General features: G+C 37.3%; 1 protein-coding gene across 4 annotated transcripts in view; it reads right to left on the reverse strand.

The window, feature by feature from the left end:
- Window positions 1-5,105: 5,105 nt before the first annotated feature.
- Window positions 5,106-24,661, reverse strand: part of tbpl1 (TBP-like 1) — a 41,653-nt gene continuing 22,097 nt past the window's right edge. For 3 of the 4 annotated variants that reach the window (XM_039747731.1, XM_039747733.1, XM_039747734.1), the window contains 4 exons: window positions 23,830-23,893; window positions 23,475-23,578; window positions 23,292-23,386; window positions 5,106-6,896 (listed from right to left, as the gene is read on the reverse strand). In XM_039747731.1, coding sequence (XP_039603665.1) covers window positions 6,817-6,896; window positions 23,292-23,386; window positions 23,475-23,578; window positions 23,830-23,893 — 343 coding nt within the window. In that variant the 3' untranslated portion in view covers window positions 5,106-6,816. Of the gene's footprint in view, window positions 6,897-23,286; window positions 23,387-23,474; window positions 23,579-23,829; window positions 23,894-24,661 lie in introns of those variants that run through there. The other variant, XM_039747735.1, reaches the window with a different exon arrangement.

Genomic DNA, 24,661 nt, shown 5'->3' on the forward strand with positions numbered 1-24,661 from the left:
AAGGAAAGGAGCACCACAGAAATGTTTAGGTACCCCAACATATTTGAGATCCCAGATAATTTGTACCACAGTGTCAGACCTTAATTAGTTCAGTAGTGCTACGTCTTGTTCACAGTCATTGTTAGGAAACCCCATGACTCCTCAAACCCGTCCCAACAATCAGCAGCCATGGGCTCCTCTAAGCAGCTGTCTAGCACTCTGAAAAGTAAAAAAAAAATGATGCTCACAAAACAGGAGAAGGTTACAAGAAGATACTAAGCAGTTTTCAGGTAGCTGTTTCCTCAGTTCGAAATGTTCAGAAATGGCAATTCACAGGAACGGTGGAAGTCAAGTTGAGGTCTGCAAGACCAAGAAAACTTTCTGAAAGATCTACTTGGATTGCTAGAAAGGTAAAAAAACTCCATCTGACTGCAAAAGACCTTTAGGAAGATTTAGCAGACTCTGGAGTGATGGTCCACTGTGCTACTGTGCAGCGAGACCTGAACAAATATGACCTTCATGGTAGAGTCAACAAAAGAAAACCTCTCCTAAGTGTTAGCCATAAAATTCAGTGCCTGAAGCCTGCAAATGAACATCTAAACATGCCTGATGCATTATGGAAACAAGTCCTGTGGACTGATGAAGTCAAAATAGAATTTTTCACAATGTGCAAAAGTATGCCTGGAGAAAAAAAAGGGTGCTGAATTCCGGGAAAAGAACACCACTCCAACTATTATGCACAGTGGTGAATCGATCATGCTTTGGGCTTGTGTGGCAGCCAGTGGCATAGGGAACATGTTATTGGTAGAAGGAAGAATTGATTCAAATGAACAACAGCAAATTCTGGAAGCAAATTTCACACCATCTGTAAAAAGGTTAAAAACTGGATGGGTCCTACAACAAGATGATAATCCAAAACACTCTAACAAACTCTATAATTAAATACCTCAAGAGGCACAAGCAGACGGTTTTGCCATGGCCCCCAACCTAAACATCATTGAAAAATCTATAAAGACAATAATATGCGATATAAGACATTGAATGGATCAACGAACTATAGACAGATCATCTATGACAAGAAAACAATCCAAAACAAACTTCAAAATTTACTATGAAGAACCTCAAAAATCACAAGATTAAGGTTTTGTAATGGCATCTGAGGTTGCCAGAAATGAGCATCATTAAAAATCTTTGGGTAAATCTCAAAACGTGTTGTGCACATAATGTAGCCTAACCTTTTCAAATACCACACATTTCTTTTTCTTTTTTTTTACATTTTTTCAGTTCATCAAATAAACTGTGAATCTACATTTACATTTTCATAAAATGTCTTAGCTTGTTTGCTGTTAAAGTTGTTTTTTTTTTACTTCAAATGTCATCAAAATAAGTAATTTGGCTTAGGGTATCCAAACCTTCACGTGGGACTCTAGACAGATAGATTGATAGACAGATACATTTTTATTCGTCCCCAAGCTGATACACATGATAAACACAGACCACTGCAGTGGAATGGGTCAGTAACTAAAGGTGGTCCAGGATGCGCTGTGGAAATGGAGAGGAGGACACATGCTACTGGAGAAATTATTGATACTCAATATAAAAAAAAAGTGTACAGTACTCCACTTGTGTAACACTAAGTGATTTTAAAGTATTAACAATAAGGAAGCAATGACTGATCACTGAAGTGTGAAGATGCTAAGGGAGATGGAACTAAAAGATCTTCAAGACAATATAGCACTTCAAAATAAGTGGCAGGCAGATACAAGAGTGAGCTCTACTATGTTTAAATTAAACCCCTTAGCTGGCTAAACATTTTCAAAAAGTGACATGCAATGGTGAAGTCTAAACTAATTTTTAATCACCAGGGGCCTCATGTACAAACAGTGAGTATGCACAGAAATGTTGAACGTTTCCACGTTCCACGTTCAAATCGCAATGTATAAAACCTAAACTCGGCGTAAAGCCACGCACTTTTCCACGGTACCTCATGCCTTGTCGTACGCAAGTTCTCCGCTCGGTTTTGCAGACTGGCGGCACCCAGCGTCAAAGCAGTGCTACTGTTCCTGTGTAGTTATCCTTTATTTTCCTGACGCGGCTTTATAAATACACTGTAATTAACTGCGTATTGTTTATTAGCTTAATGCATCTGATTGTAATTAACCAGTAACAATATAATGGTCCATGGAATGGTCAAACTACTGTAAATACCATAGCTGCTTTAGCATTGTTACTCTCACTGCACTTTCTTTTTCTTCTTTCAGCTGCTCCCGTTAGGGGTTGCCACAGCAGATCATCTTTTTCCATATTACTCTCACTGCACCACTCAGAGCAGCTGATCAGAAAGAGAATTATCGGTATACAGCATCAATCTCATGCTGCCTCAGCCATGCTTCCTATTTGAACTGCTTCTCACATGGCAAACGCTTCAAACCTTTCCTGTACAGACCTCGTAGTTCAGAAACAGTTTCACCCCAAGAACTCAATCAGTCCATCAACTGCTCCTTGTAGAACTGGTAGTACTTATTAGTACAGTTACCTCACTGTAAACTTGCAGTATAGTTATATTATTGCACAACCTGAGCCAGTTTTATAAAAAGAGTGTATTTACATATGATGACGATATTTTTAAGATGAAATGCAGCAAAATGTTTATTATATTATACAGATAAAACTTTAACTTCATTTAAATAATCTATATTGTTAATAATTAAAGGACACTGTGTTGCTACACTAACAAGGATCTGGCGCTCTGCTCACAATTGTTCCTGCCTCGCACGGTATGCTTCACTGGGACTGGCATGAAGGATAGAATAATTAAACATGTACTACAAAGATATTTCAATGTTCCTTAAAAGTTTTGAAGAATCGGCGTTATAAGCTTACAGATGGCTTAACGTCCATTAAAGAGCTGATTGTGTGGCGATCGGTTACTTGGAGAAAGAAAAGGAAGGACAGGAATTGGAGGAAAGTACGTTTGAAAGAGACAATACTGCAGGGGCGGCCTTACGCACGTGCAAACTGTGCACCTGCACAGGGCCCACACCAATATATATTGAATATAAAACAGAAAGAAAATAACAACACAGCTAAAAGCAGCGGGAAATTTCGGCAAAAGTTAAATGCTTGTGTCATGAGCACGAGGCAGCTATGCAGTGTCCGCAACAGACATGGCCATCCGCTGTGCATAAGATACCATATTGACATTAGCGGGCGAAGGGGCCACTGATTCTTTCTCTGCCCAGGGCCGCCACAAGAAAAAGAGCCGCCCCGGAGTACTGCTGTAATAAATTATTTCATCGAAGGTTGCGCACAATCACTGTGTTTAATAAGGTGCTTTAACTCCCATCATCATGAAAATGATAGCACGTATACATCTCAGTATTTTAGTTATTCAGAGAGCTATAATATCATGAAGTTAATGGATTCTGTGTCCTGTCGGAGGTAGAAAAAGCCGGTTTAAGAAGCACTAGTGATTCAAACACATAGAGCACATAGAAGAACACATACAAAACAAAACATTTAACGTGCTACTTTACTTATGAAGTGATTTGAGAAACTAGGTAATTAAATGATTTTAAGATAAAGTTTATGATGTTCTACTTTAATGGCAAAATAAACTATGTGATTAAAGTGGAAATTTCGAGACTGAAGTTGACATTTCGTGCTTTTTCCCACTGTGAGCCTTTTTTTTTTTTCTATGTACCCTAATAAGCTTTCATATGACACTCAGACAGTGGGCTATAACTCGCCTTTTCACGGCGACTTTGATATCTGACAACTTCTTTTTTTATTTCGCGCACTGTGCGCCTTTGTGAACTTGAGCTTTCGAGTTTCTCTGACACGCTATGTCACTCGATCAGCTTCCTTTTGTTGATTATACCACTGTTTAAACCAACAAATAGTAAGTTTTTCCTTGCCTCCACTTGGTATTCACTGAAATTCTTTCATTTTCTCTCTTGCTTTTTTTCATTGTCTTTTCACAGAACATTGAGCTTAAGGCCTATTTATATTGATTTGCATATCCAAAGAGGCGTAATTCAGGGAGGAGTTGGGGCGGGACAGCAGGCGCGTGCACCAGCATTACTTTTCACGCTGAAGGGGATTTATGTAGCGGAAGTTGGCGAATGCAGATTCCTGCATCTGGATTTTTCTGTGCGTAAGCACATTTCTTTTGTGCTTGTGTCATGTTATAGTGTAAGTTCTACGCATGGCGTTATGCATGAGGCCCCAGACCTGGTCAAAGCTGCACCTCTCACAAATCATCAAGAATCATAAGGGCAGGGGTTTTAGACCTACAGGTTACTGTAGACCATTGCCTTAAAATGCATTTGTAATTTCTGGAGACAGCTCATCTGAAATACAGCATGTGAGAGTGCAGCAGCCAAATGATTACCTTGGACTTGATCTATTATCCAACCTGCTATATCCTAACTACAGGGTCATGGGGGTCTGCTGGAGCCAATCCCAGCCAACTCAGGGCGCAAGGCAGGAAACAAACCCCGGGAAGGGTACCAGCCCACCGCAGGGCAATCAGAGTATTTAGCTGTAGTCAAATGTATTGAGGCAGAAAAACTGTGAGATACAGGGAGTAAGTACTAGCACTGGAAATTTCAAAGAGTTCTTTCATAATTTAAATATGAGCTGCTCTGATGAGAACACAGTTAAAAAGAGATGTCAACAGAAACGAATGAATTGAGGGGCTTAAGAATACATATAGAGTCTAGATTATATTATAGAGTCAAGTCTGAAAAAACGTTAATTGTTAGACTTGAGACCAACGAGCCGTACTAAATAGCATAACATATAAGTGTAACATTCTCATCATAAGGATTATTCTCCAACCCACACTACTTTAATTACTCTGTTGAGAAAACATCACATTGGTGTACTGTGTTAAGAAAGCCCACCATAATGTATCCTTCTGGCAGATATTTCACAGACCATGCTTTAGAGAAATATGTATGTTACATCTATAACTTTTTTTTTGTAAAACATATATACTGGTTTTAATTTAAGAAATATTTTGCTGATAAGTTACAGCTGAATAACTCACTTTTTTAGTCTTAATAAATTGTGTATATATGTATTTGATATGCATAGCTCAAAGTTAGAAAATACTCTCAAACTCCTTTTCATTATCCTTTATTTAATGTACAAAATACAAAAGACAATTGTACAGTTAAAGTCCCCCCCCCCTTTGACATTGTAAACAAGCTGCAAAATATTTCCTAATGTCTATTAATATGAAAAGAATGACTTTTTAAGTACTAGTTATGTGTGTGTATATTTACACACACATGCTGTACATACAGTATTTAATATTGTGTATTATATACAACACACACAAATGATTAGCATACCCTTTTCACATTCCAACAACTTACATAATATTGTAGCGCAACTCATCAAAATGAAGTATCCATTACTTTTTGTCATTTGTTAAAATGTGACAATACATTTTAAAATATAAATATCTGCATTTATATCAGCTGAGGCATTCACTTTTAAACACTGTTACTTCACTCAATAAACCTTTCATGTATATTTACAAGGAACATAGTGGGCAGCATTTTTAATTTTTGCCTTTTATTTTTTTTACAATTCCAATAGAACTCTTAATCAATGAAAATCACAACTTATTAGCATGAATTTTTAATTACCTGTTTTAAAAAAAAAAAAAAAAAAAAACAAACAATTTGAGGGCTGTCAGGTCTCTCAATCTAACACTCAGCTTCAAAGGGTTTATAAAGTGTTCTCATATGAGCTCTGACATGCATCCATTCACAAAGGGCAGGAACCAGTCACAGATTGGGAAGAGTTGGTAATTAACCAAACTATCATCATCCAATTTAGAATCACAAGGTGCCTGCGCACAAACTGATGACAACTGCTGCAAAATATGAAGTAGCTGCCTGAAGCACAGATTAATGAAGGGATTGCTTCAACAGTGCCTAACTTTAGCCTTGCTATTCAGAAAATGATCATTTCTTTGGAATTTTTCGAAGAAACTAAAGCAAGCCTTTAAACGGTATGCAAACTCCATACAGAACACCAGCGAGGTGACAAAACTACTTGGTACACTATAGTTTCCCCCAAATCTTAGCATACAAAAAAAGAAAAAGCCAGCCACATATCTTATGCATAGGTTGCAACTCACAGAAACATTTCAAAAATGTATTATTATTAATATTGATGGTAAAGTGTTGATCCACATTATTTTCTTTATTAGCACACTTTCCTTTCTTCTTCTTCTGTGTGCTAGCAGCCCGTGAGAAGAAAAGTTAAACACTGCTACAAAAAGATCACAAGCACTGCCACCATTTCATAAGTAATTACAGTTGAAACCATTTTAATGTTTAATCAAGCACATACTGCAACAAAAAGCTTCTGCTGGAAAAGAGAGAAAAACAACAACAACAAAAAAAAAAAACAGACTCTGGGGTCATAAAGAAGAACACTGGGATATGCTGCAAGATTTACTGTCTTATATCTGATTAAAAACAAATTCTAAAAGTTTTTCTTCTTTGGCCTTCACGAAATAAAATCCAGAGCTCGTCTCCAATAAAATACACAAATGAAGGAAGGATATAAAAAACGAGAGCTACTTTTACATGTAGTGCATACTGGGCAGCTTGTTTGAAAACAAACACTACGCTGCACGTTCCTTAAAAGCAGCAATATTATATCATGTAAACAGTAAAAGGAAAAAAAAAAGTATTACTGCCTCGAACATGTGCAAAGAGATAATCCCAAGTCCTCTTTAATTATCCTGTTCTTCTTTTTTTAATTCCAGCAGTAACACAAAAGGTGCTTCGGTTTAAAAAAAAAATTGTTTCCTTATCTTGCCGTCTTCCTGGATTCAAACACAAGAGGATAGATCTGTTCAACAGCAGTTGCCACAAACTGTACACTTGGTGCTGTCAAATTTAAGGGAAAAAATAACAATTAATATGTAACTTTGACGTTATACTCTTCTAGCATCATTTCTACTGCAAATGACACAACAGTCATTCACTACAAATACTTATTCTTTATGCAGAGAGAAAAAAAAAACCAAAGGAAAATGATTGGAAATGCAAAATATCAAAAGTTGGGGAAAAAACTGACACTATTGAATGACTAGGGAAGAATACTAGTAGCATACAACATTAACAACCACTATACAATTTCATAAACAGGAGACAAATGATAAAAATGATTTTATTATCTAAAATAAAGTGTACCTGTAGTTATTTAGCCCCATCCCAAAACACATACAGCTAAAGATTAAAAACAATTACTCAATAATTATTTTAAATTATTTTTCTGAATGAGTTTGAGTCTATTTTAGCTTTGTGAGCTACTTTTACTCTTTTTGCATTCGCCATGCATCCTTCAGAGCCTCTTTGTCACAAGATTTTAATACTTTCTTTTTCTCATTCAGGAGACTTTTTAGCTACACAGTAATCCAGGGCTTGCTATTTGGAAAGTAACTCACTGTCTTGTCACATAGTCGACACAAAAGTTAATATAGTCTGTGATGGAGTGGCTGAGTCCGTCAATATCACCCCCATTGTTGACTCGCATCATTTCTCAGTCTGTTATTTGGAATTTTGATACAACGAAGGTATGGCGAGGTAAGGCATAGATTGGATGTCACTATCCCAATAAACAATAGTGCAATGTAGTAGAGCATTTTAGAATATGCACTATGAAAACAACAAGAACCCACATGTATTAAGATGTAACAAGTACCCAGTCAGCTAAAGAAACTTGTGCATTTAGTCCTTCTCAATACTATTTCATGTATTTTAGCAAAATTTAAAAAAAAAAATGTTCCTAGAACTGCATGCTTGTGACAATGTGGAAAAAATGGTACAATGGTTGGGTTTATCCATCTTTTCTAAGGCTTTAACACTCTCCACCCCAGACGTACTACTTATCAGAGGGCATTACTGGACAGTTTTAAAACATGCAGTACTAGTTACTATTAGCCACAGACTACACAATGCTATTTGCATTTTTCTCCAAATTCTGTTTTTCCCTAGTCCTACATTTGCTGAAGCTGCTTCTCAATTGTGCATTCTAGGTAAGATATGGTTCAGCAAAAAGACTATTTCTGCAATGCAATAAATGCAATAGGATTTATCATTCATAAAAGCAAAATATGTCTAAGTACTTAAAAAAGGGAAAAATAGATCACATAATAACATGGCAAAGTAGGTTATAAGTTCAGTTCTTTCAGATAACTATGTACAAATAATAATGCTAGGCAAAAGGAAATAAGTGATGCAGGCACTCAAAATGTTTTAAATTTAATGACACAATATCATAAAACTTGAATACTTTTTGTAAAAATATATTGGACAATATTGGAAATCTGCAGACATGAATCGACACACAGTAAAGTCAATGCCACATTACTCAACCCTAGGTTGGAAGGGTTGTCAGATTTCATGACTGCAGCTGCTACTCTCATCACCAGATCATGTGATATTACACAATTAAAAATCACTGAGCCGGTCAATCTATGATGACATCCCAGCATAGTTACACATTTCCAAGTACTGCAAGAGCGCCCTTTTTTCTAATAGTCAATAACCGGATTCTTGATGGAACTTGTTCCACATGAATGTTTATAGGTAAAGCAAGTTTAGCTGAAATCTTTGCCATTGAGTGTTCCTTATTCCATGTCACTACATTACATGTACTGATTGTCAGCTCTAGCATGCACAAAACCTACCACAACAACTTGCTTGATTTTGTCAGAGTGAGTCACAAACTTGTTGGACTGAGTTGCTGGCTATGTCACTCTATGTAAGTGGTAGTCATAGGAGCATGCCACAACTGCCCCTGGCTCTCTAAGATTATGTAAATGAAGTCTATAACTGGAAATCTTTGAAAAGTCATGTAATGTGACGTGGCTTTAACTTTCTCCACTTTGAAATTAAATATTTTGCCTCACTGGCTAAAAGTGTTTTGCTCTGTTTTATTTATTATAACTTAATGAACAGACTGTCTAAAAAAACTTTAACTCACTACTTTTTTTAAGGCCAACCTCTTTTTTTCCCTCAGACTTTATAATTGTTACTGCTTGGTTATTGCTTGTCCAAGAAATGTCAACTATGTCTTTAGTTTTTCTGTCTAGTTCAGGGCTCTGGAAAAAACAAAAGCTTTTTTACAGTTTCTCTTGTATTTTTTGTTGGAGACCTTATATTACATTTTCAGTCTTTTAAATAACTATTTCTTGTTGAAACTTTCTAATCTACAAGTGGAACCAAAATACTTCAGAAGACATAATAATTTTTATTTGTTCTCTTCAGCTTAAAAGGCACAACTTCTCCAACAGTAGCAGTTCTGTAATTATATTATCCTTCAATTATTCTGGCTGCCCTGCATTTTATTCCCTTCAGTGTAAGGTTTCTTACGGCACACAGCACAATATGCCTCTAACACAACAACCTCCTAAACAGCCACTGATGCAAAAACAAGTGACATGATATAGTTTGGCATAGGCTGCTGTGCATGAAGAAGAAACAGACATAGACCCAGATCTCCCTAGTAATGCAGTTGCACAAGGAATGCGACCACAGCATTCCACATCTGGTGCTAATGCTGAAGCCAAAAGCAAGGTCAGGGGTGAAGATTCTTTGCATCCTGACTGCTAAACAAAATCATGATCTAATTGTCATTTAAGTCTGCAATCCCTGTATAAAGATTTAATTCGAGAGGACTGTATGAAAGACTATATGGTAAGTGTTGAAGATTTGAGGAAATGGTAATTAAGCAAAGGATGGACATGAAACAAACACATGAAAAATTGACAAAGGTTTTGAATTACACTAAGCAGAAAGTGAATGATGAACCGAAATTGTTGGGTGAGCACTATGAACAAATGTTAAAAAAGAGAGAGGGAAAAATAAAATTAATATATTTGGAGCTGAGCTCTAAGACATGATACACATATTAAAATAGCTAAAACAAATGAAGACCACTACTGATGAAACAATGACTGCCTTGCAAAACTATTCAGAATGAATACATATTTTTTGGAAAAAAAGCAAGAAAAAAATCAATACAGTGGTACCTCGGTATACGTCTGCTTTGGAATAAGTCCAACTTGGTATACGTCCTGTTTGGACACAAAAATTTTTGCTTGGTATACGACCTTGGTTTGGAATACGACTCGCGTGCTAACCTTGTTTACCTCTCTCGAGACAAAGCCACAACTGCCCACGAGCATTAGAGCGCCAGTTGCTAGCATTCAGTGAACAACCCGTGCTATAACTCTCTGTGAACTTTCATGTGTGTGATTTAGCGGGTCCACAGCTCCTGTCAAAGTCCAGCTTTAAAATAAAAAATCACCGCGCTCGCAGCTTGGTGAGGGGCCGCGGTGGTTATGTGGCTGAAGGTTGTCAGGGCAATTAGCAATGTGTGCGTTTCTCACCAAAGTGCACTTGTGAGGGACCGTCCACATTTATGCTTGTTCCTGGGGCTGCTTATCTTGATAGGGGAGGAAAAAGAAAGAACGGATGGGAGGTTGAGTGAGTGAGAGAGAGAGAGAGAGCGAGCGAGCAAGTGAAGTAGCTGAAGTAGGCAGAGTTAACGTCAGCTGCAAGTAGGGCGAATCGGCCGCCAGGTAAAAAGGCATTTAAAGAATGCTTCCTGCTCTATTTTAACTCCGTTGTTTTTAAGAAGACTTTTTTCTATTGTTTTTAACCTCCACGTTTCACTTCTGATTTTATGGATTACTAGCAGAATACCCGCGCTTCGCAGCGGAGAAGTAGTGTGTTAAAGAAGTTATGAAAAAGAAAAGCAAACATTTTAAAAATAACGTAAGATGATTGTTAATGTAATTGTTTTGTCATTGATATGAGTGTTGTTGTCATATCTATCTATTTATATTATATATATATATATATATATATATATATACAGTAATCCTCCTCGATCGGGGGGTTGCGTTCCAGACCCCCCGCGATAGGTGAAAATCCGAAGTAGAAACCATATGTTTGTGTGGTTATTTTTATATATTTTAAGCCCTTAGAAACTCTCCCACCCTGTTAACATTATTAGAGCCCTCTAGACATGAAATAACACCCTTTAGTCAAACGTTTAAACTGTGCTCCATGACAAGACAGAGATGACAGTTCTTTCTCACAATTAAAAGAAAGCAAACATATCTTATCTTCAAAGGAGCCGTCATAAAGGAGCGCGTCAGAGCAGAGAATGTCAGAGAGAGCGCAAAAAGAAAAGCAAACAATCAAAAAATCAATACATGCTTTTAAGTATAGAGAAGCACCGCGATAAAGCGGCATTTTGTAGAGGAGCGTCCGTGTCGTCTGTGCAAACAGCCCCTCTGCTCACACCCCCTCCGTCAGGCAGAGAGAGCGAGAAAGATAGAGAGAAGCAAACAAGCACAGCGCGGGAAGCATATCTTATAGCATTGAGGAGTTTTAGTTAATATGTAATACATGCTCTGATTGGGTAGCTTCTAAGCCATCCGCCAATAACGTCCCTTGTATGAAATCAACTGGGCAATCAAACTTAGGAAGCATGTAACCTAAATTAAAAGACCCATTGTCCATGAAAGCGCGAACCAGCTAAAAATCTGTGATATATGTTTAGATGAGCTTACATTTAAAATCCAGATAGAGTGAAACCCTGAAAGTCAAAGCGATATAGCGAGGATCACTGTATATATATATATATATATATATATATATAGCAAAATACCTGCGATTGGCAGCGAGAAGTAAAAAGAAAAGGAAACATTTTAATAATAACGTAACATGATTGACAATGTAATTGTGTTGTCATTGTCACAAGTGTTGCTGGCATATATACATATATATAAATATATATACACACACACACACACACACAGACACATATATAAACATATATATATATATATATATATATATATATACACATCTATATACATATATATATATATATATATATCTATACATATATACACATACTGTATATATACACACACACATATATACATACTGTATATACAACATATACATATCTACATATATACTGTATATACACATATATATATAAATCTACATATATATATCTACATATATATATATAGGTGGGACTCGATTAAAAAATTAATCCAATTAATTAGAGGCTGTGTAAGAATTAATCTTGATTAATCGTATGTAATCGACACGAAATTTGCCCCAAATCGCAAATGTTTTTTTTTTAATTTAAAACGGTTTTAGTGGGCTTACAGAATCAAATAATAGACATGGACATGAATATTGTAAACTGAAGCTGTTTTAATTTCTGAAAAAAGCTTTAAACTGCATTTGAATTCAAAACAGAAACAAAAATATCATCCCTGGTTAAAATTGGGCAGACTTAAAAATAAAGTGGTAGTTTAAGTACTTTAAGTACATTTTCAGAATAGTATTGTCTTTAAATAATAATAACCAAAATTTCAACATAAAGTGCAGTTTTTCTTCTTAAAAAATAAGTCAGAAACATAAAAGGTAATTTGACCAGCTTACTCTTTAAACTCTGAGTAACATTAGCCAAAATTATTTTGTACATTAGGCTAAAACAGTGTGATCATTGAACATTTTGTAATTAGATGTATTTAGAATTACTAACGGTCACGGAAGTCCAATGATCCCCAGTAAGAGCCACAAAGTCCGCTTTCTGTAATGCATCTAATTTTGCTTGCTTTTCAGTGTGCACAAAACCATGCTTTTATCAAGGCTTCGCGGGTAGTCGAAATGATCAGTCGAGGAACGCGCTTTATTCCGACTCTAACATTTTTGTAGCTGTGATGTGTGCATCAGTGTAATGGATGTACCAGGAAATCATGCATTGACAAAAGTTCCCGCTTGCTTGGAATTGAAAGTGTGATTAAATGCGCTATTTTTAACGCTGCTATGGAGTACATGCATCAAGCTTCTCAGCTGTGCTTGTGCTAAGAAAGGGAAAATTTTAAAAATAACGTAACATGATTCTGCTAACCTAATATTTTTTCATACGCCCCAAACCAAGGAGATGCTAAGGTAAAATGAATCGGTAGCGCGCACATAGTCAGTACATCCCTCTCGAATCAACCTCAATGTCGGCGTTAGAGGCTTAAGACTCTACAATTAGCCACAGCGTGTGGCTTGTCTATGCTAAAGTATGTATTGTAGATCGGGTATATATATACATTTATATATATATATACCCGTATCGCAGTGGAGAAGTAGAAGTTATGAAAAGAAAAGGGAACATTTTAAAAATAACGTAACATGATTGTCAATATACAGTAATTGTTTTGTGAGTGTTATTGAATGTTGCTGTCATCAAGGATTTGATTATCATTATTTCTTTCAATCAGGCTCGTATTTGTAGGATGTGTTCAAGTTACATTCCGTGTTTGTCAATCGCTGTAAAGATAAGAGGTTTCATTCATCGATTAGTTCCTTACTGCATCAATAAACAGCTCGCCTTCCTTTTATCTGTGATGTGACAAACTGCATGCACGGGTTTTTTTACACTGTCTTCCTTTAGCAGGACATTCACTTTTTCCACCGTGTGCTTTGTTTCCGCAGTAGCTGCACTTATGAATATGATTGTATGTATAAGACGCCATATTTTTTGCTGCCTTCTCAATTGTGTAATTCGGTTTTGTTCAGCACTCTTTGGAACTGTTGCTTTTGTCTGTGCACTGCCAGTTCACGGAGCCGCTTGGTGTTCTTGCATCAAGGTTCCCAGCTGTACTGGTGCCATCTCGTAATGTCAGCTAAGACCCGCACTTAAAAGTTTCTCTCGCAGTTTCAATGAGTTTGTGCCAAACACCACCCTGACCATCTCATCTTCCTCTGCATAAGCACAGTCCTTCACCCGTGAACATTTACCGCAGTGTTTGTATTGGATTGCCGCTGATGGACGGCCTTATATGGGCAGGCACTAAATTACAAACGCTAGTGGCAGCCTGTCTATGAACTTAATTTAATATAAACTTACGGTTCACGCCGTGCTTTGTTTCCGCAGTAGCTGTACTTATGAATATGCTTGTATGCATCATTTGCTTCATAATGTTTTTCTGCCTTCTCAATTGTGAAATGGCGCTTTGTGCTCATCGCTGTTTGGAGTTCTTCCTTGTTCTCTACGTACTTACGTAGGAGGCGTGATGATGTCACACTAAACTCCCCCCACGCCATCTCCAACTCAAGACTCCATTACATTATATGGGGAAAAATAGCTTCCAGTTATGACCCTTATGCGTAGAATTTCGAAATGAAACCTGCCCAACTTTTGTAAGTAAGCTGTAAGGAATAAGCCTGCCAAATTTCAGCCTTCTACCTACACGGAAGTTGGAGAATTAGTGATGAGTGAGTGAGTGAGTGAGTGAGTGAGTGAGTGAGTGAGTGAGTGAGTGAGTGAGGGCTTTGCCTTTTATTAGTATAGATTTATCGGTGTAGGGTTCAAGGGCTCCCCGGCAGCAGATGGGAGCATACAGCAAACCTGCATCGGTACAACGTGATTTTGTGTTTTTTTCATGTAAATATGAATTGATTGTTGAAAAGTATGAAGGTGGCATGCGTATCCGGGACATGGCTGTTGCATACCGTTTGCCGAGAACAACGGTATCTACAATTGTGAAAAACAAAGATGTTATTAAAAAGTAAAGTGAGTTAAAATTTTCATTTATTTCATCTAATTGCTTTTGTATTTAGGTATTTTAGTATTAAGCCGTGTTTAAATTATTTTATACAACCCCATCAATGTATAATATGCCAAGAGCAATAGGATTTTTTTTTTTTTCATGGGAACGGATTAATCATTTTCCCATTATTTCTTATGGGAAAAATTTGTTTGGTATACATCCTGTTTGGTATAAGTCAAAGGGTCTGGAACGAATTAAGGACGTATACCGAGGTTCCACTGTATTTGAATTCTTTTAAATCATGCTTGGATGGAATATGAAAATTCTCTGGGTCATTTTCCATGTCAAATCAACCAGTTTTTCAAAAAGTCTCAACAATTTCTGAAAAAATAGCAGGAGTACCCATGTTATCCAGGAGACACCCTTTGATATAATATCACTTTCCAAGAGGCAGACAATTTTGTGAAGGGAGAGGGATGTAAAATTTGACAACACCTTTATTTTTTCATCAGTTTCACAAGACCATATCTGAAGAACTAAACTACCTAGCAGGCTCAAATTTTGCATACTGGTACCTTCATAGGTATAGTACACAAACAAAAACAAAATCAAAATGTTTGGCCCAAATGACACCATTCAATAAAAGCAGACCTTCAAAAATGGAAAATAAATATTTTGCGTCTTTGGCTTTGCCATATTTAGGCTTTCAGAAAACATACATGTAACTGATACAGCCTATTGAAATTTTTTACATTTTTAGATACATACACAAGACTTTTCAAAAGGTTATAAACACACAAGAGACTGCATCAGGGTTTGACCAGCACTACTATCAAATGTGAAAAAAACACTTGGGTCTAATTTTCAGACCAGCTTAATGAACTGTGGGAATGTCCACTTTAAATTATGTCCATTTTTAAAATGATTCCTTCCTGTATCCTACATGATCCATTGTTTCTCAAAAAAAAAAAACAAGTCTTACTTTTTTTATATCAATCTAGTATAAACAGTGGTTAAATTCACCATCTGTCAGTCATGATAATCATCAAATTCTTTATCACTAACTTGGTATTAACAGGATTAACAGAAAAAAGTAAATCACCAAAGGCACATTAAGCACAACATATGAACAACAGCTTCTTGATTTGTCATTAAATACAACACAAGTTATAATGTTAACATCTAGGTATTGCGGCAGCACGAATGTGACCCATTTAATTTCTGTTTCAATCGAAGTGCCGAGTGTAGGGCATCTTTGTCTTAACGATCAAGATGGTACTGCCTCCCACTGCCCGCTGTAGGTGCAATAAGCAGTGCAATGACACACTGTAAAGGTACCCAACAAATATCACCCCTAGGTGGCCAATGGAAAGACTGTACAGGATAGTTTGGATGCATGAAACATGAGGATGTCCTATTCCACTTAACTCTTGTCACGAATCACACCAATCCAACATTTTTCTTCATAAATACACCCAACATAGCCTCCAATAGGACATTGGTCTAATGTAAGGGATGCAGCCGATCCATCAGGAGTGTGATCATGAGACGTCAGGATCTCAGCTGCTGCTTCTGTGGTAAATATTCGGCCAGTCGATTGACTGTATTCACCAGACACCTGACTGACTTTGAGTCTGCCATCTTCTCTAGGGATGTAACACTGGTATTCTCGAGTATCAGGTACTCTTTTGGCCATGGAGAATCGTATTCTCTCTTCAGCAACACGAGATAGGATACTGTCATTTGATATGAAAAAAGTTTTGACATTTTTGATATCTTACTAATTAAAAACAATGATTACAATTATTGTCACATGGTGCAATCAGCCTATGTTTAGGATGGAAAGATTTGAATAAGAAAAGTAAGGTTTGTGTTTTGAGAAATAAAGGACAATGTAGAATAAATGAAAAATATATTTTTTTTAATTATCTGTACTTTTCCCACATGCAATTAGGGTGCTCTCAAAATGAAATTTAAAATGATTTTTTGGATTTAAGAGGTCTGCTGTTCAAACTGTGATACTGATACTTTTATGTTTATTGGTTTTTCAGAATGCCTATATAATTATCTGAGAAAGGAAAAAAATCAAAAGTCTGTGTAAATTCTGAGGCCTAAACATAACTAAGCCAAAAACTCTAACGAAAACTTATTTCATAGGGCTGCTTTCACCACGCGGAGTCATATGGACCAAATGTTTTAATTTCATCACATTCTATACTAGTTATTGTATCAGCATGCAAAGTCTGAGCCTACTCTTTGGTTTAATTCTTAAGCTAAGAGGCCATATAAAATCAACACCCACGACCTCCAAGGTAAACTGGCTGTATTTTGGAAAGTATTGATCTTGCATCAAAAAAAAAATTACAGAATATCTCCTGAATAACATGGCTACACCTGGTAATTTTTTCAGAATTTTTTTTTGAGTCTGAAGTGCATGGGTCATTGGCTGATTGATACTGAATACTGCTTATCTGGTAAAATACTGATGGCAGTTTTTATTGTAAAAACTGACAAACATTGGGGTAAAAGATAATGCATTAGATCTCACCGGAAACAAGGGAGAGATTTTATTGGACATTTGAACGGCAACCACTAAAAAGAGGGAAATTAATAATGCTATTAAGCAGTGTCTGTACATAGCAGACATCTACTGTGGTATGGCCTCATCGTTTCAATAAGACTGAGGTCATCTCACCTGAGAATGTTAATGAACACTCAAAACATCTTCTTTATAGTACATTTAAAACTGGAATTGAGTCTACTCAAAGGCTAGAATAAAGTATACTAGCCAACCCACGACGTACCATATGCCACATAATCAGGCCGGTTTCTTAATGATTTTTAAGCACAGGGAGAAAATTAACATTTGAAAAATCGGTAATGTAATAAATCAGCAAGAAAAGCAACATTGTAACAATGCACGGAACGAACCAACACACAATCGTCCATGACTGAAAACTGGCGGACCGCCATCGCGCCTTCTCCTCCCAGACGGAGGGATGGGGTGGATGGCGCTGAGGCACGGAGGGTGGAACGGAAGGAGAGGAGAAGGATGTCCATTCCGTTCCCTCCGTCATGGTAGTCTGCTGATTTCTCGTTCAGTATGCACTGCCTGCTCATGTGCCCACCTCCAACTCGTCACTTGAGTTGTTGTCGTCTTTGCACAGTCCAGATGCACCTGTGACTCACGTAGACTTTTCCTTGCTCTGTGCGGTTTTGGCTGCTGTTCTATATATAATCCACCAAGACACCCGATCACGGTAGTAGCGAGGAGGGAGGGGGGTGTGTACAAATGCTAAACACTTCTGGAAAGACACGGTTGTCTAAAACGGGTTGGTGTGAGAATTCAACAGTAAGTGAATGAAAAGATGGAACTCTGGAGAGAGCAAAATACAACACAATAGTGAACCTGCGGCATAACAAACGGCGCATAATTATTTACTGATGGTTGAACACTTCTGGAAAGACACAGTTGTCTAAAAAGGGAGGGTTTGAGGATACAACAGAAAGTGAATGAAAAGATGGAACTCTGGAGAGAGCAACATATAATTGTCCGTGAGTGAAGACTGGTTTTGGCAGATACAGGCATATCTTTTTGAAAGTTTGTCCTTGTGCCTTATTAATTGTCATTGCAAATGGCAATCGAACAGGAAATTGTCTTCGGGTAAAAGTAAAAGGCAAATTTGAATCTGCCGGGGTCAGGGATATGCCATGTTACGAAGTTTAAAAAGCAACAGTTTCGTCAATGACATTTTTCCAAAAAACTCCGAATGACAGAAACAAACAGTTACCTGAAGTAAGAATTTCTATAACATTGAAGGAAGTGTTGTTTCCATGAAATACATTTGAAGCGGTAGCCATGGAGGGCAAAAGAATAGTCAACGTGGCTCACAGCTGGATTCAGACCGCAAAACAGACCAATGCGAGTAAGTATGTGTTTGATGAGCTGTTTGAGTTGGCGGGCAGTGGTCTGAGGTGCGTTCCTGAGCACGTGGGAGGAGGGGTAGAGTTTCTGGGTGGAGCTTCGTTGTTCCTTTCGCATGGTTTTTAAATGGTGGACGCGGTCGGGTGTTGAAACCGAAAAGAATAATGAAAAGTCAACGTGGCTCAGACGTGCATGTGGACTCCAAGCACAGATGAAAGGGACTAACTGGGCAGTCGGTAAGTTTTTGCGTTCGGGTACATGGGCAGGCCGTGTGAATGCCTAGAGAGCGAGGGTAGACGCAGGCAGGTGAAAAAGGAGTGTTGGTGGGCAGGGAAACGTCTTCCGTGTTCCCGCAGGAGCATCTAAGAAGATGCATGATTGTTGCAGATGCAAATTGCTGTATGTAGCGTGTAAAACAGTTTGCTATGGTGCATGCGGTCGTGCGTTGTAACCGAAAACTCGGTTTTTTAAAGACTGCTTACTTCATTGTGTTTTAACCTCAGTTGTGAAGGATTGTTTTAAGGATCCCATGGGATACCCCTCGCAAACCATTTTACACGCTGCATATGGCGATTCACCTCCGCGAGAAACATGCCTGTATGAACAGTCAACGTGGCTCGGAGGTGCATGTGGCCTCCACAACAGATGAATATAAATGACGCAGTTTTTTCTGTGTCATCGTGTCCGAGTTGGTGGGCGTGGCTCTGCGAGTTGTCGTTGTATCCAATGGTCTTGGAGTTGGTGGGCGTGGCTCCTTCCTGCGTGTGCCATAGGTGTCTTACTTGTTGGTGGCTTAGTGAATCCACGCCCCTTCCGGCATGCTTTCCATGTGTATCTTGCCAGGTGTCTTACTTTTAGGCAGCTTAGTGAATCCACGCCCCTTCCGGCATGCTTTCCATGGGTGTCTTGCCTTAGTGAATTATATATATAGATGTATGAATATGGTGTATGAATATTAGTTGAATGAAGTGAGTTGTCTTCATCAAAAGGTTTTACACTGGGTCTTCGTCTGGGATCAGATAAGAAAACCAAGGCAACTCATATCAGTCTGGCAATAAACATATCTATTGAAGTCAGTAAGCAACAGTCAATCGATGCACGGTCTGGTTACAACATATGAGAGCAAGTTCTATCTTAAACCAGTGCTTCAACCATTCAATAAGTGTTCTGCAGCAAAAATTGTGTAAAAATGGACTCACAAAATATATCAAAAGCAAAACTCTACAGCATCTCAATCACACATAAAATGACCCTGCAGAAAATGAACTCTTGGCCAATCCCTCTCTGATGTACACCCAGTTCCACACAACTTAGAAATGACAAGACGAAGAAAATCAAGCAAACAGCAGTTGCACAGCTGGTATATTTTTAAGCCGGGGGAAAAAAAACACAACTTGGCCACAGATGTGCCAAAAAGGAAAGGAAGCTGAATAGGAGTATAAAGAGAAAAAACTTAAGAAAGCTTTTTGAAGAAGACATCCTATTTGATGTTTCTCAACAAAGACCCTTACAAAGACCCACTTCACAGGTGAAATATCCATGAAGCAAGCTTCACTTGACTAAGGAATACTATGTAAAAATCTCTCTGCATTACAGCAAGCAGTGCCCCTTCTATGAGAGTTTTCAGAACAGGCATGAGCACTGAAACTTGCCACAGGGCAAGCTTCAAGCCAGAAACAGTCTTTCATTGGCGTTTCACATTTCTGTAACATCACCACATACATTTTTTTATCTAACATTGTTCTACATTGTCATTTAATTGTTACTTAGACTGCAAAAGAAAAGCACACATATCTCTTTCAACACCTACAGTACATAAAGAAGAAATGAGGAATAATTTAAATGGATTGGATTTCATTCTGGCAAACATATTTTTGGATTTTTACAACAGGCAAGACAAAAGTTGCATTGATTAAACCACTTGACAAGGATCTTTAATAGATTATGTAGGGTATTTTACAATAATTATAAAAATGTTTTCTATATATTCTATTTAACCTATATCACAATAATTAGTTTAATGTGATGCTGGAAAAAAAGCTAAAAAAAAGCTTTACATATAAATACAAAATACTGTTTCTCAAGTCAACAAATCCAAAATACAATCAATGCTTTCTGTATCAGTTTTTAAGGAATCTGGTGTTAGCAGCATTGATACAGCTGTGCTTATAATTAGGCTAAAAGCTTGATGCAATTCAGTTTATAAAACTGTGCTAAAAGCACAGCAATTAGGTTTCTCTGCTTTTTAAAAAGTACAAAATCAAAATGAAAGCATATATCAAGTGAAAAGGTTTGACTCTAGCGCAGCAACAACAGCATCTCACTCCCTTTAAAATTAGTTGATTCAACTAATTCTCAGTAACTTGGCTATTTTCAAGTGTCCACCCCTTTACTTGTACTTTTCAATCACCTTTTTACAAAGCTTCCTAGAGTGTTATTTTGTCTTCATTTTGTAGGTAAGGCCACAATACCAACTCACTACAAGCTGGAGCTTCGAGATGTAGGTGCATCTACGAGGGGGGACCCAAAAATAACCGGAATTTTGTTGTTGTTAGATTGGTGCTTGTAGTATGTGGTTGGGCGATGTAACTAGGGCTAGGGCGATCTAGTTACACTCCTCTCAAGTCAGTCTGCCAAGTGCTATCTGGAAGGTTGTGCTTGTGTTCAGTGAATTTTGTAAAAGTAGTTTTGTGCAAGCGTCATTTTTTTACGATGACCGATTATCGTGAGCAACGTGCTGCAGTGAAATTTTGTTTTCTTCTTGAAAAAAGTGTTGTAGAAACTATTGTTATTGAAACGGTATGACAACCCTGAACCACCAACCCTATTTACCGGATTTAGCTCCGTGTGATTTCTTTTTGTTCCCTCGGATGAAAAAAGACTTGAAAGGAAGGCGTTTTGCTGACGTCGAAGAGGTAAAACAAGAAACGACCAGAGCATTAATGGGCATTACTTCAGACGAATTTAAAAAATGTTTCGAACAATGGAACAAACGGTTAGATAAGTGTATTTCCGCCAATGGAGAGTAATTTGAAGGAGACTAATTGTAGGTTGTACAGAAAATTAAACACGTTTTAAAAATATTTTCGGTTATTTTTGGGTCCCCCCTCGTATACTACAATCAAATATAACCCCACGAGTACAGAAAGGTGATATCCATGTTATTATGTGACTTACTAGACCAACTGGCTGTACTAGTGACAATTTAGGTGTATCATGTAAAAAGAATGACTACTTTTGTGATCGACTATTTTGCATTTTATATTTGTAATTAGTTTAGGTTATGTAGAGATCAATTTTTACTCTGACATTAAAGAGTCTTCTTCTGATGATCAGCGTCAAAAAATATAAAAATTAACGCACTGTGACAAACTGTTGTTTTAATAAGACAATGTGAAAACTTGTCGGCATCTTAGTGAATCCACGCCCCTTCCGGCGTGCTTTCCATGGGTGTCTTGCCTTAGTGAATTATATATATAGATGTACGTGTTCTTTGTGCTTTTATGATGCTCATTCAGCTGTTGTGTTCATCATTCATTTTTATAGAATACAGCACTTGATTAATGTATATGTTTACACTTTTTTATACTATGCTTACAACATTTCCCATGATATTTAAAACATTAAATGTGTTTATCTTCTGGTTGTATTTGTTTGCAGTTCTTTGGTTGACCCTAATTTGGCTTTTGAGTAAAATATTTGCTCCATTAATGTCAATTAATCTGCTAGACTGCCAACAGTGGCAATAACATCTTTTTTTGAACCATCTCTTCAAGTTAGTGATGATTACCATGTTAGCATTGCTGCCATTTATTTAATTTCAATTCTTTGGTCATCAATGCTTTATTTATCAAAGCATTATTGTTAAATTTTGGTTATTTCAAGTAGTACTATGGGGCTCTGCCCCTGCTTGCTTCGCTCACCCACCCCTGTGTTTGGTTTACTGGATATACAATTTAAAGAGATTGTTATTTTCATGGGAATTGTTACATATGCATTATTTTCACTTTTACTTTAAAAACTTTTGTAAAAACAATACTTGTCCTTTATTTCTGGCCCTGGGTGTGGTTACATCTCTTTCTCGCAGGACGTATAACGCTACTTGCGTTGTGTTGGGGGGTCGGCTGAATGCACACTTTGGAGCTGCCGTAGTATCAGCTGCTGTCTTTCTGCTGCTGGCAAGCTGCCTGTTCTGCTTGTCGCATGTTGTTGTTTTAAGAGCTGGGGGCACATGATGCGTGTCTGCCAAAAGCAATCCAACAACTGCTAGGTTAGATGTTCGTGGACTTTTTTTAAATGATGGCTCACTGCCTTGTCTTGTGTGACGTCGTAAAAACAATACTTGTCCTTTATTTCCGGCCCTAGGCGTAGATAAATCTCTTTTTCGCAGGACGTATAATGCTGCTCGCGTTGTGAAGAGGAGGGGTTAGGGTGGCTGAACGCATGCAAGGAGAAGTGGTCGGATCATCTGCTGCGAGCTGCGTGTTTTGCTTTTTGTTTGTCATTGTTTTAAGAGCTGAGAGCAAGTTAAAGTGTCTCTCATGGGAATTCAAATTATCTTCTGAGAAGATCATGTCTCGTCTCCCTAGTCTGCCTCCCCTAGATTTTTTTTTTTTATAATAAAGAGATATTTTGTATGTAGTATATTCTTCTTTTACATGCCTGACAGGTGCTCTTGTCAGAAAACAGTAGTTCACTAATCAGAACGGCTTAGAAATGTTCTTACATTGGAAGTACTCATATTCAAATAATAAAATAAGATTAGATACTAACCTGTTACTGTGATGCTGCCAGTTGAAAAGACTTGTAGGGTTGCTTTGAGATTTTTAATTCGGTAAGATGCGGCTGGGTGCAATTCTGGCTCATAACTAAAAAATCAAATTTTAAAATGAATGTCTTTTTCCAGGCAGATAATGTTAATAGGAACAATGCCCAATGGTAAAGACTAGTACATACCTGGCAAGAGGTCTGTTGCTTTTTGTGAACTCAGGAAGTCTGATCTCAAATGGCATCGTGCATACAGCTAATACATTAACCACCTTAAAATCAGTAAATTTCACCTTTTGGAAAAAAATAAGAGTATATGTACATCTCTGGCACTGAAATATGCATACTGATTTGTACTAATGAACATATTTACAATTGTAGCTTTACTTTTTATACATTAAGTTACCAACACAGTTGTACCACACAATTGTAAACAACAACTGCAAATGCAAAGTTTTGTCTCCTGAAAAGGACAATCAATGTATTATTCTTATTTGGAACATATTTCTTCACACATAATTATATTAATGATAAAAGGACTTACCTTAAAGCCTAGTTTTTGCAGACTACGAGCTAGTCTTCGAGCACCAAGTTTAGCTTCTTCTTCACTGTATTAAAAAAAGAAATAGTAATTTAGGTTATTTAAAATGAGCAATACAGAACATTAAAACAGACATCCATGGGTTTTATGAACCAGTACACATCTGTGCGAAGGAACATGCTATTCTAGGAGAAATGTGTGAAACTGTGGAAATACATCAGAACCTTCTATGTCAAGGTACACTCCCAAAAACTCCACACAAAGTCATACTGGGTATTAAGAAATGGGAAACCCATCAGTAATTTTTTTTTTTGTGCTTTGTATAATTTTTGGGGGGCTTCTAAGATTTCTACATTTTGGAAACAATTTTAGAGTTTTGTTTTTATATACAATTTGAATTTTATTTTTGGAAGGAAATCTGGCCTGGTTGCTAGGGACCTCCTCCTTGACTTGCATCATAAAGACTGAATTACAGTGCAACACAGAAGCCTACACTAAAACATAGTAACTCATTGCCGAAACAAATACGCAAACATTATATTGGCATCATTCTTTGGATTATTGAAGTCAAAATTCATTTTCATTAGTCTAACAAATAAAATTTGAACAAAATAATGAAAACAGTTTTCATTTAGGAGCAATTACAGGAGTTAAGGTAAGCCCAGGTCAAAGGCTAATTCTGGATTAGTGCACAGGCATATTCAATAATAAAGTCTAATCATGTATGTGAGGTAACAGAAAACAACACAACTAAGACTGTTTTACAGGAATTGTGAAATGATGGTTTAATCTCAAGTTGGCAAATTTCACAACAAAGGCAGCCTTAAAGTTGGAA

The sequence above is a fragment of the Polypterus senegalus genome, chromosome 3, assembly GCF_016835505.1.
Source record: "Polypterus senegalus isolate Bchr_013 chromosome 3, ASM1683550v1, whole genome shotgun sequence".
Taxonomy (NCBI): Eukaryota; Metazoa; Chordata; class Cladistia; order Polypteriformes; family Polypteridae; genus Polypterus; species Polypterus senegalus.